General features: G+C 35.3%; 1 protein-coding gene across 3 annotated transcripts in view; it reads left to right on the forward strand.

The window, feature by feature from the left end:
* Nucleotides 1-25,909, forward strand: part of ADGRL4 (adhesion G protein-coupled receptor L4) — a 153,668-nt gene that overhangs the window by 74,699 nt on the left and 53,060 nt on the right. For all 3 annotated transcript variants that reach the window (XM_032155506.2, XM_032155505.2, XM_058439872.1), the window contains exon 3: nucleotides 23,678-23,830. In XM_032155506.2, coding sequence (XP_032011397.1) covers nucleotides 23,678-23,830 — 153 coding nt within the window. The remainder of the gene's footprint in view (nucleotides 1-23,677; nucleotides 23,831-25,909) is intronic.

Genomic DNA, 25,909 nt, shown 5'->3' on the forward strand with positions numbered 1-25,909 from the left:
CTTAATATCAAGGCATCTCTCACTATCCATCTGGGTGACATGTGGTATCATATTTCTCATTTGCTTTTTAACTATAGGATTTACCATCATTGTTCCTATATTCTAATTATAATATTATTAGTATCATGAAGTACTTATTCTAAGCAGTAATTAACACTTTCTTCATCAGAGTTTCAACTCATACATTATTTTGGTCCCACTCATTACAGTTATATCCAGAAACAAATGGAGGTCAAGAGTGAGAATTACCTGATAATTACTAAAGAAACTGCCAATTCTAATCTACTGCTAGAAAGGAAAGTGAATTTATCTACATTTTTCTCTCTATGATTGTAATAGGAGTCAAAAGACAAAATTTTACCTGCCCACTACAGTCTGTTTGTTGGTTTTGTTCATATTTATTCACCATATGAAACAGGTAACTATGATAGGCAGAATAATGGCCCCCTAAAGATGCCCATTCCTTAATTCTCAAAAACTACAAATATGTCACATGGCAAGAGGGAAATAATATTCTCTATGGAATTAAAGTTGCTAACTATGTGACCTCAAAATAGTCGATTATCCTGAATTATCTAAATGGGCCCAATGTAAAACAAGGATCCTAAAATGTGGAAGAGGAGGCAGAAGAGTTAGTGTCAGATTGAAGTGATATGAGAAAGATTCAATCAGCCATTTCTGGCTTTGAAGGTGGAAGGCCATGAGCCAAGGTACATTGGCAGCCTCTAGAAGCCAGAAAAGTCAATAAAATAGATTATCCTCTAGAATTTCCTGAAAATAGCTCAACCCAGCTGACACGTTTTAGCCCAGTGAAACACATTTTGGTCTCCAATGTCTAAATCTGTATGATATACACTTGTGTTTTATAGACATCAAATTTATGGTAATTCATTATAGCAGCAGTAGGAAAATAATATGGTAACTGAGGATATTTCCTTGAGTATAATGTGTAAAAGTAAAAAATGTCTCTTGTATACATTTCCATTCTTTTCATTTTCAATCTCTTAGGGTTTTGGAGCCACATTTTTAAAAGAGATATTATAAAATAATGCTTAAATCAAAATGAGACAATTCATTTGTCAATAAATAACTGAAAACATAGAAGAAAAGAGACCATAGTACTATTGTCCTAAAATTCACCATGATCCACAGGCTGATATACATAGAAGGTTGTGACTTCTCCTCCCATCTTTGTAGGCAATTATTAAATAATTTAAAATCAGGGTAGTCACTCCAAGCATAGAAATTAAGTAAAATATTTTGCATTGAAGATAAACTGGAAAATAACATTTATATGTGTGTCTGAGGGAGGAACAGGAAGACAGCATGACAGAGTGGATAGCTGTGGCTGTGCAGGCTTGCATCTTGCATGGGGTGCTGGAGGGAGGGGTGTGTGTGTGCTCTTGCACACATGCAGTGTATTGAATCAAAGAAAGAAGCTATATTTTCATCTAAAGATTGCTATAAATATATTTTCAATAATGAAATCCAAGTAAAGCCCATAACTACCAAAGGATTTAGTCAGTTGTTCTAGCCTTAATTTATTTATTAAAACAGTAAAATGTCTTCCTGGCATTATTGAAAAGGGGAATTACAGAATACAAGAATATATAAGAAAAGAAACATAAAACAAAACCACTTTAGCACCAGTGGATATTTTAGCACTTTTTATAAGTTAAGAAGGATAATAAATAAGCAATTCAATTTATTATAAATGGCAAAATTTGCTGAAAAAGTGTATCTTGTGTGCTCAGGCTAACATATATATATATTATATATATATATATGCGCACACACACGATTATGTTAAGATAATATGTATGCTAATTATATTATTTAAGATAATATATATTACTAATTTACTTATTTATATTGACATTTAATTATTTTCCTATGATACATCATATATCACTTAGGAGAGATTTGCATGTGTTACATTTTATTTAATTTGTATTTTTAATATATCATACTTGCTCATAAAGTATTCCTTATTTGAAACTTTAAGTGCAGTCATAAGAATATCTTTTAAAACTACGTATGCTTATGTGAAAAGTTTTAAAATAATATTTTAAAGTAAAAGTAGAACATTCACAAATAATCATTCAATTATTTAGAACTGAAGGCAGTCTGTCTTTTTATACAGTAGTATAGCTTATATATAATGCTTATACATATATATGAAGGGAATCACCAGACGTTTGCTCTGTTATATGGAGTAAAAATAAACTCATTTTAAAAAAACACACAAATTGGAAAGTAAGAGTAGTTCTTGGTTTAATTCTAAAATATGAACCAAATTAAGAATCTATTTTTAAAAATGCCTTGAAACTAGTTCCTAAGGAAAAAAGACTAAATCTGGAAGGAAAACAAAGAAGTTAAAGGAGGAAATGATATTTGAGAGAAAATGCTAATGCCAACAGCCTACGGGTACCACCTGTCTGGCTTCCTTTAAAACTACAGAAATATGTGCTTTGCAACCGAAAACAGTCCTATGTTCATAGCTGAGAGGCCTGCACCTGGTAAGAGCAGGGTCCATTGGCAGCCTTATTCCTCAACCAAACTTCCCACACTTTTGGTGCAGACTGGGATAGGCAGCAAAAACAGATGGAACACCACTGTGATACAAAAGACATTTGGTGGGAGCCGTATGCAAATGTGTGTTGGCCATGAAATTATGTGAAAGGTCTTACAATTTGAGAAACTAATTGGAAAACAGAACTATTGCAGAACCAGAAAACAGAAACTTGAATAGAATTTGAGAATGCTTTGGCAATAAGCAGATTCATTTATGAAACCAAATAGCCAACACTGTCCTCTACAACTTAAAAAATAATAATAGTAAATTTTATTTCCCAATATGTTCCCTTTCTAATTCAACAAGTGCATATCAGTGTTCTAGAGACAGTACTTACATTATAAAGAGTTGTTACAGGACTGAAACCATTGCCTCTTATATTTTATGGAAGATCCTCATGTTTTGGATTTTATTATTTTAAAAATCTTTACAATTTACATTTCTTCTAAATATATTAGAAACCTTTTAAATCTATAATATTTATGAGATCTATTAATTACAGTGTTAGAATTACACAATTCTAAGTTTCTTATGTTGCTTTACTGGAGATTCCTCCATAAATATTAGAGCTAAGCATTCATACTGACATAAAATCCAGTCAGGCTTTTTCATCATGGTGATATGCTATGGAGATAAATACAGGTTTTACATGAATAGAGATAGGATTCCATAACATAAGTAGTAAGTGAAAGATAATTATTTCCCACATAGTTATTTAAAAGTTAGCATGCTTTATAATCCATACTATTTGTATGGCATCTACATGGGCTACTTTAGGATATTTAAGGTTTTTTAATCCTTAAAATAATCCTGGCCAGGCGCGGTGGTGCACACCTATAATCCCAGTACTTTGGGAGGCCGAGGCAGGTGCATCACCTGAGGTCAGGAGCTGGAGATCAGCCTGACTGACATGGCTCTACTAAATACAAAAAATTAGCTGGGCATGGTGGCACATGCCTGTAATCCCAGCTACTCAGGAGGCTGAGGCAGGAAAATCACTTGAACCTGGAGGTGGAGGTTGCAGTGAGCTGAGATCATGCCGCTGCACTCCCCAGCCTGGGCAACAAGAGCAAAACTCCATCTCAACAACAACAACAACAGCAACAACAACAACAACAAAATCCTGCAGTGAACATCATTAATTCCATTTTGAAAATTAGGAAACTAAATTTGAACAAGTCACATAATGTTGTAGGACTTTCTCCTTAGTTCAGGTAGGAGCTGGGTCTTTGCCACACGGCCATGACATTAGGCTCGCAGATACTTTGAAGGCTGAGAATAATGCAATAAAGGGAAACAGGGACTTTCCATAAGATCCTTTTTCACAACTAAAAATTTAGAGAATATAAACAGGGATTTTTTTTTAATCATTCCTAGCCTAGTAAAATGTCTTCTAAATGAAAAAAAAGAAAAAAAGAAAGAAAAAGAAAAAAAAAAGCTTAAAAGTTAACTGCTGACTGATAGGGTGGAAAAGAAAAAAGAATGCCTGGGGGAAGAACCTCTTATTCTTATTCAAATGGTGCCTCCACCAGGGAGAGAAGCTTAATTACTGTCCAATGGAGTTGAAGCCCTTGGTCAGGGAAGGGGAAGATGTGAATGCGTGGCATTCCCCAGGCCCAGCTGGAAGAGGAGGGGGAGCAAGGAGCCCCTGCTCACCTGTCCATTCTAAAAAAAAGGAAGGAAAAGACCATGAAATGGCCCCTGACCCCTGGGAACAATGAGGGTGGGGGCACAGTTTCTCCTGCCCTCAGAAGACCAAGGATGAAAAGGCTTAGAAGCAACAGTGAGAGGTTTTGAGTCCCCATTTTACTCACTGCTTCTCAAGACCCACGTTGGGCGCCAAAGCTATTGTAGGACTTTCTCCTTAGTTCAGCTAAGAGCCTGGTCCTGGTCACATGATCATGAGATATTAAGTTTGCAGACACTTTGAAGGTTGAGAATAATGGAATTTATTAGGCAAAAAAAGGAAAAAGGAAAACAGGGATTTTCCGCAAACCCAGAGTCCTGCTAATGTGCTTCCCCCCTCATAGATTGAATCCCAGGTACCACACCCCAGAACAGTAGAGAGAGACCAGGCTCTTCCCCACTGCAAAGGGCATGAACTTCCCATGGCTCCACCACAGTGTACAGGCTGTCAGAGGTTCTTCCCACCTGGCTATCTCAATAAAATTCAAACTTTATATTTATGACTCTGTAGCTTATGTGTTTTCCCACTCTCATGATGGCTTTTCCCAACCAAAATTTCAAACAGCTTCAGTTTTTTGTTTTTTGTTTTTTTGTTTTTTTGTTTTTGGTTCTGTCCTATCATCACTGTTAAAATGAAATAAACCTTACTTTTTCATTGAAGAATAGTTCTTTTGGCAAAACATTCATTTGAGATAGTATAAACCTTGCTTAATATTTGAGTGTCAGCTCAGCTGTCAGACTTAAAAGCCAACTATGTCATTCTCTAATGCTGTGTTCTTCAGTGAGTGACTTAAGATGTCTGTACTTTTTTTTTTTTTTTTTTTTTTGAGACGGAGTCTCGCTCTGTCGCCCAGGCTGGAGTGCAGTGGCGCGTCTCGGCTCACTGCAAGCTCCGCCTCCCGGGTTCACGCCATTCTCCTGCCTCAGCCTCTCCGAGTAGCTGGGACTACAGGCGCCCGCCACCACGCCCGGCTAATTTTTTTTGTATTTTTAGTAGAGACGGGGTTTCACCATGGTCTCGATCTCCTGACCTCGTGATCCGCCCGCCTCGGCCTCCCAAAGTGCTGGGATTACAAGCGTGAGCCACCGCGCCCGGCTTGTACTTTTAGTATTTTCATCTATAAAATGGGGGCAATGTCATTTTAAAGGTTTCTTTTAATATTTAAATGACAGAGTTAATTTACTGGCCTAGAACATAATGGTTGCTGAATCAACGTTAGCAACTGAATTCTTTTTATAGAAGATTGGTAGAAATGGATACAGGAGAGTGTAACACTTACAATCTCTTCTTATGTCCAGATATTAGTCTTTGGAGTAGGTTATTTAAAAGAAGTTTCTAGTTATACTTTTTGTTGGTAAATTATTTTATTGCTTGCTACAAAATTTGTGGGTTGTAAAATAGGAAAAATGTTTTCTTTTTTTTAAATTAACACTTGATTGTTTGGGTAACTCCCGGGAAATAACTGTAATGTTAGCGTGTTGTTCTATGTGCTTTATCTTTTATTAGTCTACAAAGTTTGTATACTATAAACAAGCAAGTACAAGGAGTTAATGCTCCAAATATTTCTTTTTCTAGCATAGTTAATATTGAATGATCAGTCAGTTTTTTGCCTAAATTTTATTCTTATAACAAAGTATCATACAAATTAGTTTTATTGGGTCACATTTGTATGATCGTTTTCAAGATTTAAGAGTTAAATGACTTTAGCTTGTAAATTTAAAAAAACTCCCAAAATATATATTTGCATTTTACTAGAACTCTGGACTAGATAATTATAAGCATCAAAAGGATTTCTATATTTTGAATTTGGTACATTTCTGTTTTTAATTATTAAAATCCAAGGATATTTTAGCTTCACAGTTTTTTTTTTAAGACTATTTACAGCCACTGTCTCTTTTTTGCTAAAAACAATTCTACAGAACATTAGAAAGCTGGATAATTAATATAATCACTTTATAGGTGAGAAAACGAGACACAAAATAGAATTGAGTGACTTATTCTCTCCAAAAATAAAATAATATTATTGTAAATAAATCCAGGACTAGGATTTATCTTCCCAATTTAAAGTCTTCATACTTTTTAGTTGTACCAATAAGCAGAGTTGCATTCTGGTTACATATCTTTTCTCTTCCCAAATCTCTTGTATGAGTCATTTAGCCAGAATCTGAAGAAGTCCTCATTTTCAGTAAGTGTGCACAGAAAAGTCATCAGACATAACTAACTGCTATCACAGTGATTTTTAAATGGATGTTTGAAAGAAACAACTTTGATACCATAACAGAAAACATTACAGAAGCAGAAAACAGTATTTTATTTGATGAGTTTAACAGTATCTCAACTAATAAATTGGCTGTCATCCTTGCCCAGTGTGAAGATAAGGAGGATAAGGACATGTAGATGCCCTCCTTGTTATGCCAATTTGCAATTACCCTATGACAGAGCACACAGTTTTACTATGATTGATGAAACATTTTAGAAGGAAAGAACTTAAATGGAAGAATTGTATTAGGTTTTGAAATGACATTGCTAACAGTAGTGCTAGGGGAAAAATAAACATAAAAACATTTTAAGTAGATAGTAGGAACGCAACCTAATCTAAGCTGCCTACAGTGCCCTTGCTATTTTCACTTTTGCCTCATATATGGGGATGTAAACAACTTAATTCTAAGGTTATTGTGTGACCTTTTCTGCTTTGTACTTTGATCGGAAATAGTGTCTGAAATAAAAATGAGATAACTCTAAGACTTCAGTGCTTGTCATAAAAGGCTGTTATTAAACGTAAACACAGTAACTGCATACTCTGAGCTAGAAAAGCACTAGAATGATAAATAAATGTACATTTTACAATAATAGCAGGATCACTCTGATCTCGAACATTCATTGAACATTCATTTTCAAGTTGGACAAAAGTTTTTGAATCAGTCTCCTTTGCTCTTAAGTAATAATATCTTAAATTATATATCAATTTTACCCTCCCATATTGGGTCAGATCACTGTTCCAGAAAATAAGGCATCATGTATTTTTCCAGGTTCTGAACTGTTAGTTAAATCATCTTCACACAGTTCAGCATACCTAACCAGTGGTAGAAGACTGCAAAACTGATAGAGGAAAGCGACTTCTAACTGACCCTTTAGGCAATTATTGTAGGACTGGAAGCCTGATATTTGATTACACTCAGTGTCATTTTCAATTTAAATAGCTATAAATTACTCACATTTTTTGAATAGCAACAATCTTTAAATCAACGAACTCATCTAAGAATTGAAGAAATTTCCATAGGTTTATTGTATGCCTAATAAACACTGTTTCTTCACATCCTTTAGTTAGTTCTTGGGGCCTTGATTTTTACCATGTATACATTTATTTTCATCTTATTTTATGAAGAAATCATGTAAAATTGTCACAAGACTAATGATGTGAGATCTAGTAGACATAAATGATAATATTTCTGTAGCGTGCTTTAAGATAAAAGCATATTTGTCTTAAAATATAAACAAATGTCATATTTGATCTGGAGAGTATAAAACTTAAGAATTCAAGATTTATTTTCCGTGTTCCCAAATTAGACTTCAAATATACACATCCAATTGGATGTTTCCATCTTGCTAAGGAGACTTCAAGAGACAGAGAAAGACAACGTTGACAGCATGCTGGGCGTGAGAATATTCCAATCGAGGCAGGGTCTCTTCAGCTCCTTTCTGGGCTCAGAGAAGTTTGGGATCAGGTAGGCAAAGCAGACAGGTATCAAAGAAGCAAAGAGGTGTTGGGGCAAAGGGAATGTAGATTTTGGATTACTTATTATGCATGCATAGCCTCTGTGTTGCAATGTGAACACCATGAAGATTTGTATCTATAAACGAATCCTATGCCAGCCCTTAAACAACTTGTCGATAATAGATGTTTGACATATTTATACCTGGGTGAAATCAAGAAAGCTTACTCTTGTGGTCACCTCATTGAACAAGAATTTATTGTTCATCTTCTATGTGCCAAGTAATTTCCAGCAATTTCTGAAAATACAAATATCAGTAAATTATGATCTTTTTTCCTTGAGAATCTCACAGTTTAAAACAGAGGGCAGATTTGTGGAGAGTTCCTCAGCTTATAATAAAATATGAAAAGATTTCATACACACAATAGCTTTGCACAGTAAGTTTTCATAAGAAAAGACGAACTTCCATGAACATTTTTCTCAAGTACATTGGCACCCTATTTTATACTAATCCGTTTGTTGCTTGCTTAGTTTTGTGTAGCCATAGAATTTAACTATATCCTCACTATTAGTGCATTTTATTTTGCACATTGTGAGATATCGGTCAGATTTGAAAGAATGTTACCTGAAGATGAAAAAAAATCACTGAAGTTAAATTCTGTATTCTTTTCTCTAAGCAAATAAAAACTATTTTCATCTCTCTATATAAAACAAAATACATGAATGATATTTCACTATATTTTTGAAGAATAGTTGACTTACGGAAAATATCAAAAGAAAAAGATGTTATCCTAACATCATCAATATAAAGTTTCAGCTTAGATGGGGGAGACAGGGGAGAGAGGCAAGGAAAGGTGTCTTCAACCTGGGTCGGCAGGTGAAAGGGTGAAATCATGGTGTGGATAGAAAGAACACGAGGCCAAATGGCTGCCATCTTCGCAGATAAAGGCATATATGAGTAGGCTAAAACTTACCATATTTATTGTAGGAGAATATTTGGAGAGGTAAACGGAAATGTCTAGTAGCTATTGAGTTAAATTGCAGAAAGAAATCATAGGTGGAGGAAAAAATATGTAGGAGTGTCCGCAGTGGCAGTAGGTGACACAGAATAATGAATGTGATCGCTAAGGAGAAGGACAAAAGACTGCAAACTGAGGCATATTTGGAGCACATTAAATGTTGATTTAATTATAGCCTGGAAGGCCTATATATATATATATATATAAGGGCCCAGTGGCTCATGCCTGTAATCCCAATACTTTGAGAGACCGAGGTGGGTGGATCACCTGAGGTGAGGAGTTCGAGACCAGCCTGACCAACATGGTGAAACTCTGTCTCTACTGAAAAATACAAAATTAGCCAGGCGTGATGGCACATGCCTGTAATCCCAGCTACCTGGGAAGCTGAAGCAGGAGAATCGTTTGAACCTGGGAGGAGGGGGTTGCAGGGAGCTGAGATCTTGCCATTGCACTCCAGCCTGGGCAACAGGAGCAAAACTCCATCCAAAAAAAAAAAAGAATTATAGCCTGGAATCCTGCCCATATTCTGATTCTCAAGCCATGTACCATGATGCAGGACTACTCTTTAATAGAGAAGGGAATAAAGGTCCTATATTTCTATGTGCTTACCTAGTCACATGCCGGCAAAGCTGCATCCACCCAGAAAGGGCATCTTTTTCTAAGTCATAAAATGGTGCCATTTAAGAACATCAGGGCTACATGTGACCCTGATGTCCTGCTGCAAGACTGTTGTGAAGGCCATTAAAAATATTGTCTGACATCTGGCATACAGTAGGTCATCATCAAATGGTGTCTTAGAAAGTGAAACTTTACTAAACAGAACTAAACACAATCAAACAGAACTAAACAGAACTAAACAGAATCAAGTGACTTGAGCAGATTGCTTCTTGTTCAAACTGTCTTTCATGACCCATTAGGAGGCCATACAGTCAAATTAGCAGATTATTACCAGCACTTTAAAACATACTGAAGTACTCATGCCTGTAATCCCAGCACTTTGGGAGGTCGAGGTGGGTGGATCACAAGGTCAAGAGACCGAGACCATCCTGGCCAACATGGTGAAACCCCGTCTCTACTAAAAATACAAAAATTAGCTGGGTGAGGTGGCGTGCACCTGTAGTCCCAGCTACTCAGGAGGCTGAGGCAGGAGAATTGCTTGAACCCATGAGTCAGAGGTTGGCACCCAGCTACTCAGGAGGCTGAGGCAGGAGAATCACTTGAACCCAGGGGGTGGAGGTTGCAGTGAGCCAAGATCGCACAACTGCACTTCAGCCTGGTGACAGCGAGACTCCATCTAAAAAAAATTAATACTGAAGTATATAGAGTCATAAAAAATAGAGCACACACAATAGCTGATGGAAAGATAAATATTTTGATGAAAAAAGTTACTCTATGAATAAATATGGGTGCATAAAATGCATTTCTTACTATAGATTTGTCTTAGTTCATTTTGACTGCTATAACAAAAATACCGTAAACTGGATATCTTGTAAACAACAAAAATTCATTGCTCAGAGTTGCAGAAGCTGGAAAGTCTACGATCAGAGCACTAGCAGATTCATTGTCTGGTGAGGACCTGCTTTTTGGTGACTTCTTGCTGTACCCCTGCAGGGTGGAAGGAGTAAATGAGTTATCTGGAGCCTCTTTTATAAGGGCACTAATTCCATTCACCTGGAAAAGTTCCTCATTCCTAATACCATCACCTTAGGGGTTAGGATTTCAACATACAAATTTGGGGGTGGGAAAACACAAGCAGCAGTCCATTGCAAGGTTACTTTAAAAAAGTTGCAAAATATTAAGAAGCACACAGTAAAGGGGAAGAGTTAAAACAATATATCCAATTTCCTCATGACTCCATGTCTTACTCACAATTAGCTTTGTCATGTATATGATCTGAGACACAGGATAATTATGTTAGGTCACTCAGTAAGAGTGTCAGGGCTATAATTATTGTTTCAAGATCCACGAATCAGATTCATTGTCAAATTTATGGTATATTCTAAAGGCCTATGGTTATCAGAAGTCTAATTTAAATGTTTATTGTTTGTGTGATAATTTTAGATACTAGATATTTACAAACATATAAAATCATAAAGTGCTGTGTATACAGGTATGGTTTTAAAATCGGATTAGTTTTTGCAAAATTTAATAGTTTTAGAAAAACCATTATATAAACAGATTTTTTAAAGCCACATTTTTATTTCTGTAAAATGCTTAATACGATGATATGCCTTTATGTAAGCATTTTTCTAAAAAGATGCAAGAGATACTTTAACTCATCAATAAGCAATGAGGGATGAGATTCATCTTTGTGTTTTTTGGGATGTTTCACTTCTTAAACTGCAGATATTATCTATTGTTAATGAGTATTCTTCAAAATGTTATTTTGAATGGCTGTACACTTTTAGCTTATTCAAAATATTTGTATTGGGCATTTAGGCTTTGGCTTATCCTTTATATTACTTCTGTGCATATTCTCGTATATAACTTTTGACAGATCTCTGAACCTTAGACTTAATATCTATCAAGAAGGTTCATGGGAAAATAGATGGCCACCTTTGGTGATCTTGATGTAAAAGTGTCTATCCTTGAGAGAGCAGGATATGTGAATGCTCTGATTATACTGACTCTGGTTCAGTGTACTTTCATCGACAGTTTTAAGAAAGTAAAATGTTTGAATAAATTAGTCCAGACCAATAAAATACAAGGAAATACAAATTGAATTTCATTACTTCTATAAGGTGCTTGCTATTAAAAAAGAAAACAAGATTATGAGATCAGGCAGTCCACCAGTCCATGCAATGTTCTGACATTTTGCCTAGGAGGTAAACACACACACAGGTCAGACTGGAGACACGAATAGCTGAAGATGTTAAGGATGATATGAATGTATTTTTGCTATTTCAGCCCAATGACTGAGTCCGGTTTAAAAACTATCGGCCTGGCAAATGGTGGTATTGAGTGTGTGATGGTGTCATAACCAATTGGCCTACTTATTAATCACTGCTTAAAACACTGATCGTAATTTCTAAATATACTTTGCCAATTTTGTAGCTGATAATTGGGCTTTCATTTTCTATTTTAATTTTAGTTTCTTTGATTATTAGTAAAGATAAATATGTATGTAGAGCAATGAGCTATTTCTGTTTTCTTCCATGAATTACATAAAGCCATACCTCGGAGATATTGTAAATTTGGTTCTGACTAGTGCCACAAAGCTGGTATCACAATAAAGTAAGTCACACAGTATTTTTAATTTCCCAGTGCACATAAGTTATGTTTACATTACATTATACAGTAGTAAGTGTGTAGTAGCATTATGTCTAAAGAAAACGATGTATGTACTTTAATTTAAAATACTTTATTGCTGAAAAATGCCACCAATTATCTGAACCTTCAGCAAGTCATAAACATGTTGCTGGTGGAAGGTCTTGCCTTGATGTTGGCTGCTGATGGATCAGGGTGGTGGTTGCCAAAGACTGTGATAACTGTGACAATTTCTTAAAACAAGACAATGAAATTTTCCACTTGGATTGACTCTTTCTGTCACAAAAGATTTCCCTGCAGCATGAAATGCTATTTGATAGCATTTTACCCGTGGAATATCTTTTAAAATTGGAGTCAGTCCTCTCAAACCCTGCCGTTGCTTTATCAACTAAGTTTATGAAATATTCGGAATCCTTTTTTGTCATTTCAACAGTGTTCACAGCATTTTCACCAGAAATAGATTTCATCTCAGGAAAAAAAACTTTCTTTGCTTATTCATAAGAAGCAACTTCTCATCTATTAAAGTTCTATCATGAGATTGCAGCAATTCAGTCACATCTCAGGCTGCATTTCTAGTTCTCTTGATATTTCCACCACAACTGCAGTTACTTCCTCCACTGAAGTCTTGAACCCCTCCAAGTCATCTATGAGGGTTGGAATCAACTTCTTCCAAACTACTGTTAATGTTGATATCTTCACCTCCTCCCATGATTCACAAATATTCTTAATGACATCTAGAATGGTGAATCATTTCCAGAATTTCAATTTACTTGTCCAGATCCATCAGAGGAATCACTATCTATGGCAGCTACAACCTTATAAAAGTGTATTTCTTAAATAATAGAACTTAAAAGTAAAAATTATTCGTTGACCTGAGCTGCAGAATGGATGTTTTTTGCAGGCATTAAAACAACCTTCATTTTCTGGGACATCTCCATCAGAGCTCTTGGATGATCAGATGGATTGCCAATGAGTAGTAATATTTTGAAAGGAATCTTGTTTTCTGAGAAGTAGGCCCACGGTTTTATTTTTTTAACAATGGGCTTAACGTGTTCGGTAAACCATGCTGTAAACAGAAGTGCTGTCATAAAAGGATTGTTTCTTTATAGAGCACAAGCAGAGTAGATTTAGCACAATTCTAAAGGCTCCAGGATATTTGGAATGGTAAATGAGCACTGGCATCAACTTAAAATCAACAGCTGCATCAGTCCCTAACAAGAGCATCAGCCTGTGCTTTGAAGCTTTGGAGCCAGGCATTGACTTCTCCTCTCTAGCTATGAAAGTCTCACAGGGCATCTTCTTCCAATAGAAGGCTGTTTCATCTACACTGAAAATCTATTGTTTCCTGTAGCCACTTTTAACAACTATCTTAGCCAGATTTCTGGATAACTTGCTGCAGCTTCTACATCAGCACCTCCTGTCTCTTCTTGCACTTTTATATTATGGAGAACATGAACCTCATGAACCGACCTATGCTAGCTTTCAAATTTTCTTCTACAATTTTCTCACCTCTTTCAGCCTTTACAGAATTGATGGTAATTACAGTCTTATTCTGGATTAGACTTTGTCTTAAGGAAATGGTGTGGCTGGTTTGATCTTCTATGTAGACAACTAAAACCTTCACCATATCAACAATAAGGCTTTTTCACTTTCTTAGCATTTGTATGTTCACTGGAGTGGCACTTTTAATTTCCTTCAAGAGCTCTTCCTCTGCATTCACAACTTGGCTGTTTGGTGCAAGAGGCCTAGGCTTTGGGCTGTCTCAGCTTTTGACATGCCTTCCTCACTATGCTTAATTATCTCTAGCTTTTGATTTAAAGTGACATAAATGCAACTCCTCCTTTCACTTGAGCACTTACTTAGAGACCATTGTAGGGTTATTAACTGGCCTAATTTTAGTATTATTGTGTCTCAGGAAATAGGGAGGGCTGAGCGATGGAGAGACTGAGAAACAACCAGTAGGTTCAGCAGTCAGAACACGCAACATTTATCAATTAAGTTTGCCATCTTATATGGGCATGGTTCATGGCACCCCAAAACAATTACAATCATAGTATCAAAGAACACTAATCACATATTGCAATAACTGGTATAGTGATCATGAAAAAGTCTGAAGTATTGTGAGAATTGCCAAAATATGATACAGACAAGAAGTGAGCACGTGCTTTTGGAAAAATGATGCCAATGGACTTGATTGACACAGAGCTGAAACAAACCATGAAATTGCAATATCTGCAAAGTGCAATAAAGTGAGGCTTAGTAAGACAATGTATGGCCGAGGTCATTTCTGTTTTCTGAAGGACACAATGCTTCCATTTTGACTTCTTTTTCTTCTTTGTCTCATTATTTACAAAGGTTTTTATTTCTTTATTGTTGCTTTCTCAAACATTAGGTAATTTTAATTTTATGATATTGATATCTGATTCAATTCTCTGTTGTCAACAATATTACATTATATTACTCATTGTGACAAATAATATTTGAGCAACCTGGTTTTGCATAATAGATTTTAAAAATGGGGAAGAAAATGAACAGATTGAGAGATTTGCAAAATGAGTGTTAGACTCTTGCCTTACCAAAAATTAAAAGCTAACATAGACTTGAACACTAGACAAATACTGTTTTTCACATAGTAATCAGTATGAGAGCAAGATGAACTTGTTGACTCATAGAGGAATAAACTATGAGTTTGTTTCCATTTCTTGCTTAGATGTCATCGGAGTCAAATCTCTATGAACGGCTAATAAAATGTGCAAGGCTAGGTGCAGTTGACATAACCAATGCAGGCTTCCAGAAGGGATACCATCTAGGTATGGGACACGTATCTGACAGAGCTTAAACTGAATGCTGGGAAAGTTATGTAAGTTTACAGTGCTATACCAAGAAGCAAAGGGGTAAAGAATTGATATCCTAGTTTATATTAAAAAAATGAAGACAAAGTCCTGCTAATTTTTGTGTTTCAGCAATATCTAAATGCAATAACTAATAACTAATGTCATTCCTAAATGCAATAAATATAGAGGTCAAGGTTATAATCACAAATTATGGAAGGAGCGTATCATCCTGATGGGTAAAGGATGTCCATCAACAGGTTTTATGTAGTGGATAAATATGATCGGATTTGAGTTTCAAAACAGGTTTTCAAGTATAAAGAAATTGTCTTTCAGTGATGTTAGCAAGAATCTGATACTATTCTAATAGTTTTTCCTTTGTGAACTAGCAGCGGTTTTTTTTGCAACTGAGAGCTTGTAAGATTTTTCTACCAATGATTTAATTTTTCCCATTGAATGTGCATTACTTCAATGATTAGAAACAAAATTCAATAAAACTAGCTCCTCAAAAACAACTTTATAGCCATCATGTAAGTCCCAGAGTTACTATAAGAGCATTACTCATCTTTACTGTACCATTGATTGATAGATACAATGGAATGACAAAGTTTTAGAGTCTTTGATAGTTTGAAAAAAATGTGTCAGAATTTACATATCTCCAATGGGCAAGATAAGTGGTTTCCAATATGTACAAACATAAGATTGTTTCATTTCATTTACCTTCTCTACTTATACTTTATTTTGAAGTATAAGTAGAATAATAAAATGAAGAATTTGTTTTTCTAATATGTGTATATTAATAGTTCTGACAAAGAGAGCAAAAAAAGATAATAATATAAAATGGGAACATTTTCTTAAGTGCTACATTTCCCTCAGAAAATAAGTAAGTGTAAACAGAAACAGAGACCATTCTATACAAGTATTGTTTGTTTTTTTTCCTGGCTTATACATACTTTTCAAAGTCTGACTCATAGACAAAGGGACATTTTTCCTTCAAAAAAATTTTGAAATGAACCTGTAGTTTCAAACACTTTAAAAATTCATTCCCAATGAAGATATTGAAAATAATAATAAATACCCAACACAAATATTTTATTCTTGTATAACTCTGCTTTATTTACCTTTATAATTGTAACACTTTCATTTGATGAATTTTACATTTCCTTTAATAAATTGAACTTGAGTTCATGGTCAAGGAAATGTGAGTCTACACTATGGGCTCAATGAGTCTATTAGTTGTCTTGACTGATGGAATCCATTCTAGATTCATTGTGGTTCTTTTTTTTTCTTTCCTTTCTGGTGATCTTTTCTTCCTCCTTATCTCTTTACCTGTATTTTTACCTTGGTATTCACAAAATAAATACAAACCACAGAAAGTCCATAATTGAGAAGGGTAATGATGATCTTTTAAAGTTCCTTACAGTACTGATATGGAAAGAGAATTCCCAGTGCTGTTGAAAACAAATGAGCCCAGCAGCTGCATTGGGGAAAAAGAGGAAAAAAAAAAAAAAAAGCTTTCTATGTTACTCCACCTTTGGCACAGACGGCCTGTTTCACAAGGAATCACATAATGGTTATAGTCGTTTTAGTGTTCAAATTTACAGAGCAACACTAGCAATCACGTCCAGAGGGAAAATGTGTACAGGAGTGATGCTGCTGTTAAAGTTCCATAGATTTCAAGTTGTTATAATCAATTTGAGCCCGGCCAATAATATCTCAAGTGATAAAAAAAGAAAGAGATGATTCTTTTTTCTTTTCTCTATTTTTCTCCATCTTTGGTCAATAGATTAAAATATGAAATATAAACTAAAATCTTGTTAAGATTCTGGAATACCAGTGTGTTATAAAGCAAATAAACTTCTGTCCTATTATACATAGAAGGTAACATAATCATATGGTTTGTGGTAAAAAATGTTTCATTATTAGGGGACTCAATATCACTCTTGAATTTGGAGAATTATATGCTCACTCTTTATGTCTTATTAATAAGTACATTTTATGATAAAGTACACTTCACTCTTCAATGCTAAAAAATAACTTGGTCTTTGGAGTCAGACAGTCTTAAGCATAAAAACTGTGTCTACCAGATTCTCTTTCTACGCCAGCATGATTTAACCCATCTGAGCTTTAGTTTCCTCTTAAGTAAAATGAGGACAATATTAATCATTGCATTGTTGCAACAATTAAGTAAAATAAAATGTACCATTTAACAGAATGCTTGAAATACATGTTTTCCGTGAAATAATTCTTTCATACTATCGGGTATAAATCTTGCTAATCCACTTGTTGATATAACTCCAAAATAACTAAACAGGTAGCTAACCATCAGCAACAGACACAAAATGCCAACAGATATTTTGAAAATATATTTTAGACATATGCATCTGTTTATTATTTTAACCCCCTGTGTAGTTTACTGGCAAGTTGGGCTGAACCATGTGGAACCCCAAAGGCTTTTTCTGGTAATGCTGAAAGCAAAAATACGTGGAGAGGCTTCCTTTGTCATTTTTCTCTACCTTCACATCCTACCCACAATCCTCTGGACTTTATCACTTGATTGATAAGAAGAAGTAAACTCAAGGAAGAAGATACAAAGGACAACCAAAAACGGAGGGTGGGGAGGCAAAACGAGAGTGCAATAATGCCCACACCCATACTCTGTAAGCTGAGATGGAACCTGGGAAGTTAGAAGGAGAGCAAAGGAGTCCATTTAAAGATGAAGCGCAAAGAAAAACAGCAGGCTTGCCGCTTTTCTGAGGAACTGAGAAATGCCATGCTCTTGAATCTGACTCATGCTCTGGAAGAGAAGAAGGGAGTCACGAGCTTTCTCCTGTGAATAGACAATTCATGACTGTATGGTTGACTATGGAACTATTGATATGTCTTCTGAAATGTCCTCAGTTAATTAAGGCACATCAACATTTTATGTCCAAAAGTGACTCAACATCTTACCCTGAAAGAATATTCCTCCTCTGCTTCTCCCTGTCCTGGTAAGTGGATCAATTTATCCACCAGATCCCTCCAAGTCAGAACCTGGATTTCATTTTTGCTGTTCCCCTCTCTTCAGCCAACTCAAATATCCATTCAATCTCCAAGCCCAACTGATATTTTAAGTATTATTTTATTATGAAAAATATAAAATACAGAAAAGTAAAGTATGATATAAAAATGTGCATGTAGCCATCACCTGTTTAATCCTACCCTCTTTTCTTTATCTTCTCCAAATTACTGACTCGTAACACCTAAATATTTCTGAAATAGTCTCTACTTCTTTCTCCTTGATTCTGCTTTGGTTAGTTCCTCAAGTCTTGTAACTAGAGTTACTTGGGCCTTAGTTTTCTTTATTTGTGGCATAGTTTGGTTTATTTACTTGTTTGCTTCCCAAGCTGCAGAGATCTTTTTGTAATCATGTCTTGCATTCTTTTCCTTTCTTGCTTATGATCTTGTATCCCATTTATAAACCATTCACACTCCTAACATTATAAAAACACAGAGGAGGATATAATTCCAAATTCTTGGCAAGTGTTTTCTCGGTTTCAGCCATGCCTACCTGCACAGATTCTTGCCCTGAAGCCGCTATCCTCCTGCCCAGTGTCTGACAGTACAATCCTCCTCTAAATTATGCTGTTCCTGCAGGACTCCAGGCATTTAGGTAAACTTTTTCCTTTGCCTGATTGGATGGTGGGGACCCCTTTTGTTTGTCTAAACTCTTGCTTATACTTCATTACCTGACTCCAAGCATCACTTCCTTTTCTAATACTTCTCTGTCAATAATCTTCACCTTTTTATCTTGCAAATGACCTAATATAATCTGGAAAAAGACTAGAGTCAATCGTTATTATATAGTAAAGAAAGTACGATGTATTTGTGTAAATAAATGCATACACTTTCAGTAAGTATAGATTAGATAGGTTTTTTCCAAAATATTTTATTGCATTGATGATGTGTCTTAAATTTATGGCATCTTAAAATCAAGGAAACAAGGTCTCATTCATAAGTAAACCTGGCTGGCAGTGATGAAGGTGTGGAAAAACTCATCAACATAAGACAGACTTCAGAAACTGTTCTAAATAAATTAGTGTATTTTGAATATGAAAAAATAACATTTTACATCAGGAAAAAAATGAATGATTACACAAAAATAATGATGAAAAAACTCATTTTAGGAAAATAGTTAGATTTCAACTTCACATTTTACACTGAAGTAAACTGCATATTATTTTAGAGATTTTATTGTAGGAAAAAAAACAAAGGCAATACAAAAGTATTATTAAACATTTTTTTTCTTGCAAATGACCTAAGGAAGCCATTTTCTTCCAGTTGCCGCTGTACTACTAAATACCTCTTTTATGTTTGACACATTCTACAATCTACTAATTTGTGTGTTGGTACATCTTCTCCAGTAGCTATGGATACTTTAAAGTTAGGAGCTGTGTGTATGCCTGTGTTCTTGCCGTGCTTAACTCAGTGTATCAGAGGTGAACCAGGAAGAATTTTTTTCTCAGAGAATGCCAAATATTTTTCCTTATTAAAACATTTTAATAACATTTTAAAATGTATCTCCAATATAATTGTATTTTAAAGAATTTTTCAAGGGATGTCTTAATCTAAATAGTTATTTTACAATCTACCAAAATTATAGAGTTAGTTACAGGGATTAGGTAGTATAACTGGTGAATTGGTTTGAACATTATAAATAAGAGTGCCCAAGTAGCAGACTTTTATTTTTCTGTATTATACCCATCCAGAGAAACTTTCTCCTTGAAGATTAATTATTATGAAGTTGGACACTGGAAAGTTTAAGGCAATTTAAATAATTCATATTTATATATTACTTCACAAAGATAATTTCTTGCCTATCTCCACAATCTTGAGGGAAGAGGTAGGTTACTTTCAGATAAGTGGTATTTTACCGAACAAGATTTGAGTTGGACCATTAGGGAATTTGTCCATATCGTATATCCAGCCCAGAAGATAGGGAGATAGATAAGGAAATATTTTTCTTTCCAAATTCTTGATAAGAAAGCAAAGAGGTCAAGCGCTCAAAACCATACAGCAGGAAGAGACACAAAAATTAATATCAACTTTTGTTTTTTTCTACCTATTAATGTATTACCCAAGACTAGTAACAATATTTGAGAGTTAAGCAACATATTGGCAAGTTAATCTGTTTTTACAAACAGTCAGTTAGGTGATATAAAGTGGTTCATTTTCTTGGACTCCAACCAATACCTCAGACCTCATGAGTTCTTTTTCTCTATATTTTTGCATATCATTTTTGCAGCTATAGCCCACAAGGGATACAATCCTCATCGTCCTCTATATTACCAATAACTGATCTGAGAGCCAATTTCTTTTAAAGTTTAATATAAACTTCTCCCAGTATGCCATGAAGGGAGTCAAATTTAAAGATAAAAATGAAAACTTTTATTTTAATAAAAACTCAATTATATGCTTCTGTGTTAACTTGCCTTTAGAATGTGAACTCTGACAGCAGGGCACAGATCCTGACTTTTTGATTAATTTTTACTTATTTCCCAGTATAGACATATTCACTTTTGGGAACTGGGAAACTCCATAAATATTTGAGTAACTGAATGACTGAATCAAACCTAATATGGTTGAACTATTTTGCTTATGTTCAATTTGTGAGCCACTCTCAGTTAATTTTAAGAAACTAGTTTAATTTCTATTTTATGCATACATAGACATACATATCTACTTTCTGAGTATATAGCCATATAGAGTTGCATCATTATTTATATAAAATAGGTAAATTAATTAAATGCATGTTTAAAAGAGTTAATAAAGTATTAACTCTTCAGCATTTTATAGAAGAGTGTTCACAATTTATCTTATTGTCATATTTCAGCAATTTTTGTCTCTTCCTCCCACCTCCATATGCTGTGCTTTAGGGGCATTTGACAAGTGCCTGGCCAAATGCTGAATCTGAACAAAGTGTCTTAAATATGCTTTTAAAATTTTTTAAATTTTAAATTTTTTAAGTGAGAGTGTACTTACTGCTACCACAAGCTACACGACACCACCTTCTATTGGCCGACTCCTGATGGAATCAAACTTTTACATTACCTGCCTGGCCTATTCAAACTTTTGATAACTCAACCTTCTTTGTTCTTTCATATCTCAAACTTGTTGATCTCCAGGAGAAGCTCAAAGTTCTTCCCTTGCTGCTCTGGTCTTCTATCTTCCCAATAATAAATCAGGTCAAATGCTAGGGATTAAAATTTTCAACAGAGGCCGGGCGCGGTGGCTCACACTTGTAATCCCAGCACTTTGGGAGGCCGAGGCGGGCGGATCACGAGGTCAGGAGATCGAGACCACGGTGAAACCCCGTCTCTACTAAAAATACAAAAAACTAGCCGGGCATGGTGGCGGGCCCCTGTAGTCCCAGCTACTCGGAGAGGCTGAGGCGGGAGAATGGCGTGAACCCAGGTGGCGGAGCTTGCAGTGAGCCGAGAGTGCGCCACTGCACTCCAGCCTGGGCGACAGAGCGAGACTCTGTCTCAAAAAAAAAAAAAAAAAAAAATTCAGCAGAACTTGAGATTCCCTCTCAACCTGCCAGGAAGGTAACTATGGCAAAGTAACAAGCCATCTGATGCCACAGAGAAAAAACTCTTAGATGTGATGCCTGGGCTCCGTCTGCTCTATTTTTCTCATCAGTTAAAGATAATAATACCTACCTCCTAGAGCTTCTAGAAAGCATTAAGCTAATTAATATTTATAAAACATTTGGAATAAATCTTCAACTTTTACTAATTACTATATGTGAGCAATAGCCAGTATATGAATTAAGTGCTACACAACTCACCCTTTAAAAAGAAATGAAGCCTGGTTTGAATAAAATGAAGAATAGAGATTCAAGACATTTTTCAAACCTGACTTGTTTTTATGATTCTCCTATGATTTCTCTCTGTGCTCCCCAATTAGGCTTCTTAAAATCTTCAGAATATCCCAGTCACTTTTCTGCCTGCACTTTTGTCCAAAATTTTTTATTCCTTTAGTTTCCTTTCTTCTTCTCTTTCTCTCTAACTGATACTTACCTATTCTATATTCTCCAGTTTGAGTCTATCAGTTTTCTAGGGCTGCCATAAAAAAATTATGACCAAATTAGTGGCTTAAAATATCAGAAATATATTCTCTCACAGCTCTGGAGGCTAAAAGTCTAAAACCTAGGTGTCAGCAGAACCATGCTGCTTCAAAAACGTTAAAACGTCTAGGGAATAATCCTTCCTTGCCTCCTCTAGCTTTTGGGGTTGCCAGCTATCCTTGTCATTCTTTGGTTTGCAGTTACATCTTTCAGTCTCTGCCTCTGTCTTCACAAAGCCTTCTCTTCTGTGTCTATGTCCAAATTTCCGTCCTTTGATAAGGATGTCAATCATTGAATTAGCACCCACCATAATCGAGTATGACCTTGTTTTTCTTTAATAACATATCCAAAGGGCCTATTTCAAACAATGTCACATTCATAGACATCCTGGGGTTGGGACTTGAACTATGTTTTTTAACCCACAACAGGGTTTCATGTCACTGGAAAATACTCTCCTCCTCCAGACCATTATGATCATCTCTGAGAAGCACGTAGTTTCCAATCAATTTATTTAACAGATAATATAAATCTGCTTTCTGATGTTTAAAAAGGTTTTATGAACCTTTATCTTCCCTGATAAATTATATTGTAAGATTATAAAGGTAAAGACCATATTATTTACTTTTTAATTTTTTGTATTGTATACTCTTCCATGGAACAATATAATGCATATAGTTGTAAATAAATGCATCAATGAATACATGAAAAATTGCGTGCTGAGTAATGCAAATTTTTTCTGTGGAACAATGGATGAAATAAATAGTACATGGTAAGAACATGTCAATTTGTAATTTCTGATTTTTTATTTTTAATCTATGTTGTGCTTTTGATGGATTATGAAGAGTACTATAAATTCAAAATGAGCATATATTTGTTGACATGGTTATAATTAAATTACATATAAAAATTGAAAGATGTTGCCATATAGATTTAATAGTTATATCTAGTGCTTTTAAAGTAAGAGATCCTATTTTGCTTTGCAACTTCAAAGAAGATCTCATATTATAAACAAGAATAAGAAAATGTGGAATAGGCCGGGCGCGGTGGCTCACGCTTGTAATCCCAGCACTTTGGGAGGCCGAGGCGGGCGGATCACGAGGTCAGGAGATTGAGACCACGATGAAACCCCGTCTCTACTAAAAATACAAAAAATTAGCCGGGCGTGGTGGCGGGCGCCTGTAGTCCCAGCTACTCGGAGAGGCTGAGGCAGGAGAATGGCGTGAACCTGGGAGGCAGAGCTTGCAGTGAGCCGAGATTGCGCCACTGCACTCCAGCCTGGGCGACAGAGCGAGACTCCGTCTCAAAAAAAAAAAAAAAAAAAAGTGTTGAATATGGATTCTTTAGTACTAAGGTTTATAGATATAAACATCATATACCTTAAACTATTTAACAGTTAAAATTCCAAAATACTGATGGAAAATAGTCAAAATTTATGTCAATGATATAAAAATAATCTTTTAAATTGATATGCCAACAGATGATAATGAATGTGGAAATTTAACTCAGTCCTGTGGTGAAAATGCTAATTGCACTAACACAGAAGGAAGTTATTATTGTATGTGTGTACCTGGCTTCAGATCCAGCAGTAACCAAGACAGGTTCATCACTAATGATGGAACCATCTGTATAGGTAAGTTCGGTTATCTAAGTTAGAATTTGTACATATCTCTTATTGTTTATCACCTCCAGAGGTTAAACATATTCAAACCAAATTCTGCCAGACCTTGATTGCAGCCTAGGTGGTAAGTACTTTCAGAAATTTAATTAATGTCTTTATTTCTCCAGTGTTTTAAAGTCTATGGGATATTTATCCAAGGATACAGGAAAATGGTTTAATTTTTGAGAGAATAAGTTTGCAAAAAAATAAGTAAATAAGAGAGAAATGTTCATGGCGCCATGAGATCTAGTATAGTGGCAGACAGCAGAATAAGTGTTTACACTTTAGAATAATATAGTACTCCAAGAAAATTGTCATTGGCATTAAAAGATATTGATGTCTTTGTAAATACACACTCTGTGATGGGTTCTGCATATTTTTCAGACAGTCATCATTTATAAAATAATTGTTCCAGTGGTTTTACCTCTGCTTTCATGAAAGTTAGTCACACTTCAGATATACTTTAAGTTTTTCTGAACACTAGAGTCAGAAAATTATTTATAAAATCATGTAGGGTCACTAAAACATCCTTTGTAGGGAAAATAATTTCAATATAATTTTTAAGTGATTGTTCACTTATTGTGGGTCTGAAGGGAGTACCTAGACGATTTTTAAAAACATCCTTCTATTGTAATTTGGTCATGCATGTGATTTATCAGATCCTAGAGAACTGGATTACAGCCTGAGAAAAAATAATTATTTATAAACTTAACAGACGAATAATTTTCAGAAGCAAATTCTCTGGAGCCAAAGACTTTAGCTTTGAAAATAAATTTTAAATAATCTTAAGCATGGTTTCTAAAAAGTATTCAACTTATCAATAACTATTATAATTATGATTGTTCATCTTCAAAATTGATAGGTACTCTGAGGCCCTGAGAATGTAATCATGTAGCCAAGGTTAGACATGGGACTAGAATTCAGGAACCTACATGCAACATGGAGAAGGGTAATGTGCTGCATCTAAATGATATAGTTAGATAAAAGAGATAGATATTCAACTTAATCTAGATCACACTAAAGCCTTTGATTAGTGCCTTAGTGAGATTTTTTGTTTTGTTTTGTTTTTTGGAGACGGAGTCTCGCTCTGTTGCCCAGGCTGGAGTGCAGTGGTGTGATCTCGGCTCACTGCAACCTCCGCCTCCCAGGTTCAAGCAGTTCTCCTGCCTCAGCCTACCGAGTAGCTGGGACTACAGGTGTACGCTGCCACAGCCAGCTAATTTTTTGTATTTTAGTAAAGATGGTGTTTTACCGTATTGCCCAGGCTGGTCTCGAACTCCTGAGCTCAGGCAGTCTGGGCGGCTCGGCCTCTCAAAGTGCTAGGATGGTAAGCTATGACACAATGTTCAAAAATTTTATCTGTGAAATGTCTGTATTAAAGAAATCATCCAGTCTCATGTACCTACGCTTCACAACATTTACTCTGTTATGTAAAAAAGGAAAATTTTATTCTCCTCATTTTATTGCCAAGGAAGTGAAGGACTACTCTAGATTCATACATTTTGGATAAAGGTAAGGCTAGACTCACAGTCTTGTATCTAAAAACCCTTTGTTATTTCCACGGAATACTTAAATGTGTAGTAGACCATTTAAATATCACTTTGATCTGAATCATCCAAATATAGTCAATCAAGCTTTGCAAGGGTATAAAATATTTAAAATATGAGAAAATAATGCTATTACTGTTGAATGGTAATTTTACCTTTAGTGTTTCTAGAAAAAAGTTTTATTGCAATATAGCATAATAACATACTCAGGAAATAGGAATCAAAGAGATTCTGCCCAGAAAACTTACAGTACTTCACTGTTTGTTCTTCTCAAGCCTATATTTTTGTTACTAGTTTTAGAATGTCATATAATGTGCTTTTTACCTTTAGTAGTTCAGTTCCAGTATGTAGCCCTGCAAGCTTTAGTGGAAATGCTCCAGTTAGTGAAGAAGTCTAACTTGTGACATCTTAATCACTGTAATTTAATACAGTTTTAACTGTGCTCTTCATTCCCTAATGTCTCTTGTCTGTAGAAGACATCTGTCTTTTTATCTGATCATGTTTA

This window comes from Hylobates moloch, unplaced genomic scaffold, assembly GCF_009828535.3.
Source record: "Hylobates moloch isolate HMO894 unplaced genomic scaffold, HMol_V3 SCAFFOLD_5, whole genome shotgun sequence".
Lineage (NCBI taxonomy): Eukaryota > Metazoa > Chordata > Mammalia > Primates > Hylobatidae > Hylobates > Hylobates moloch.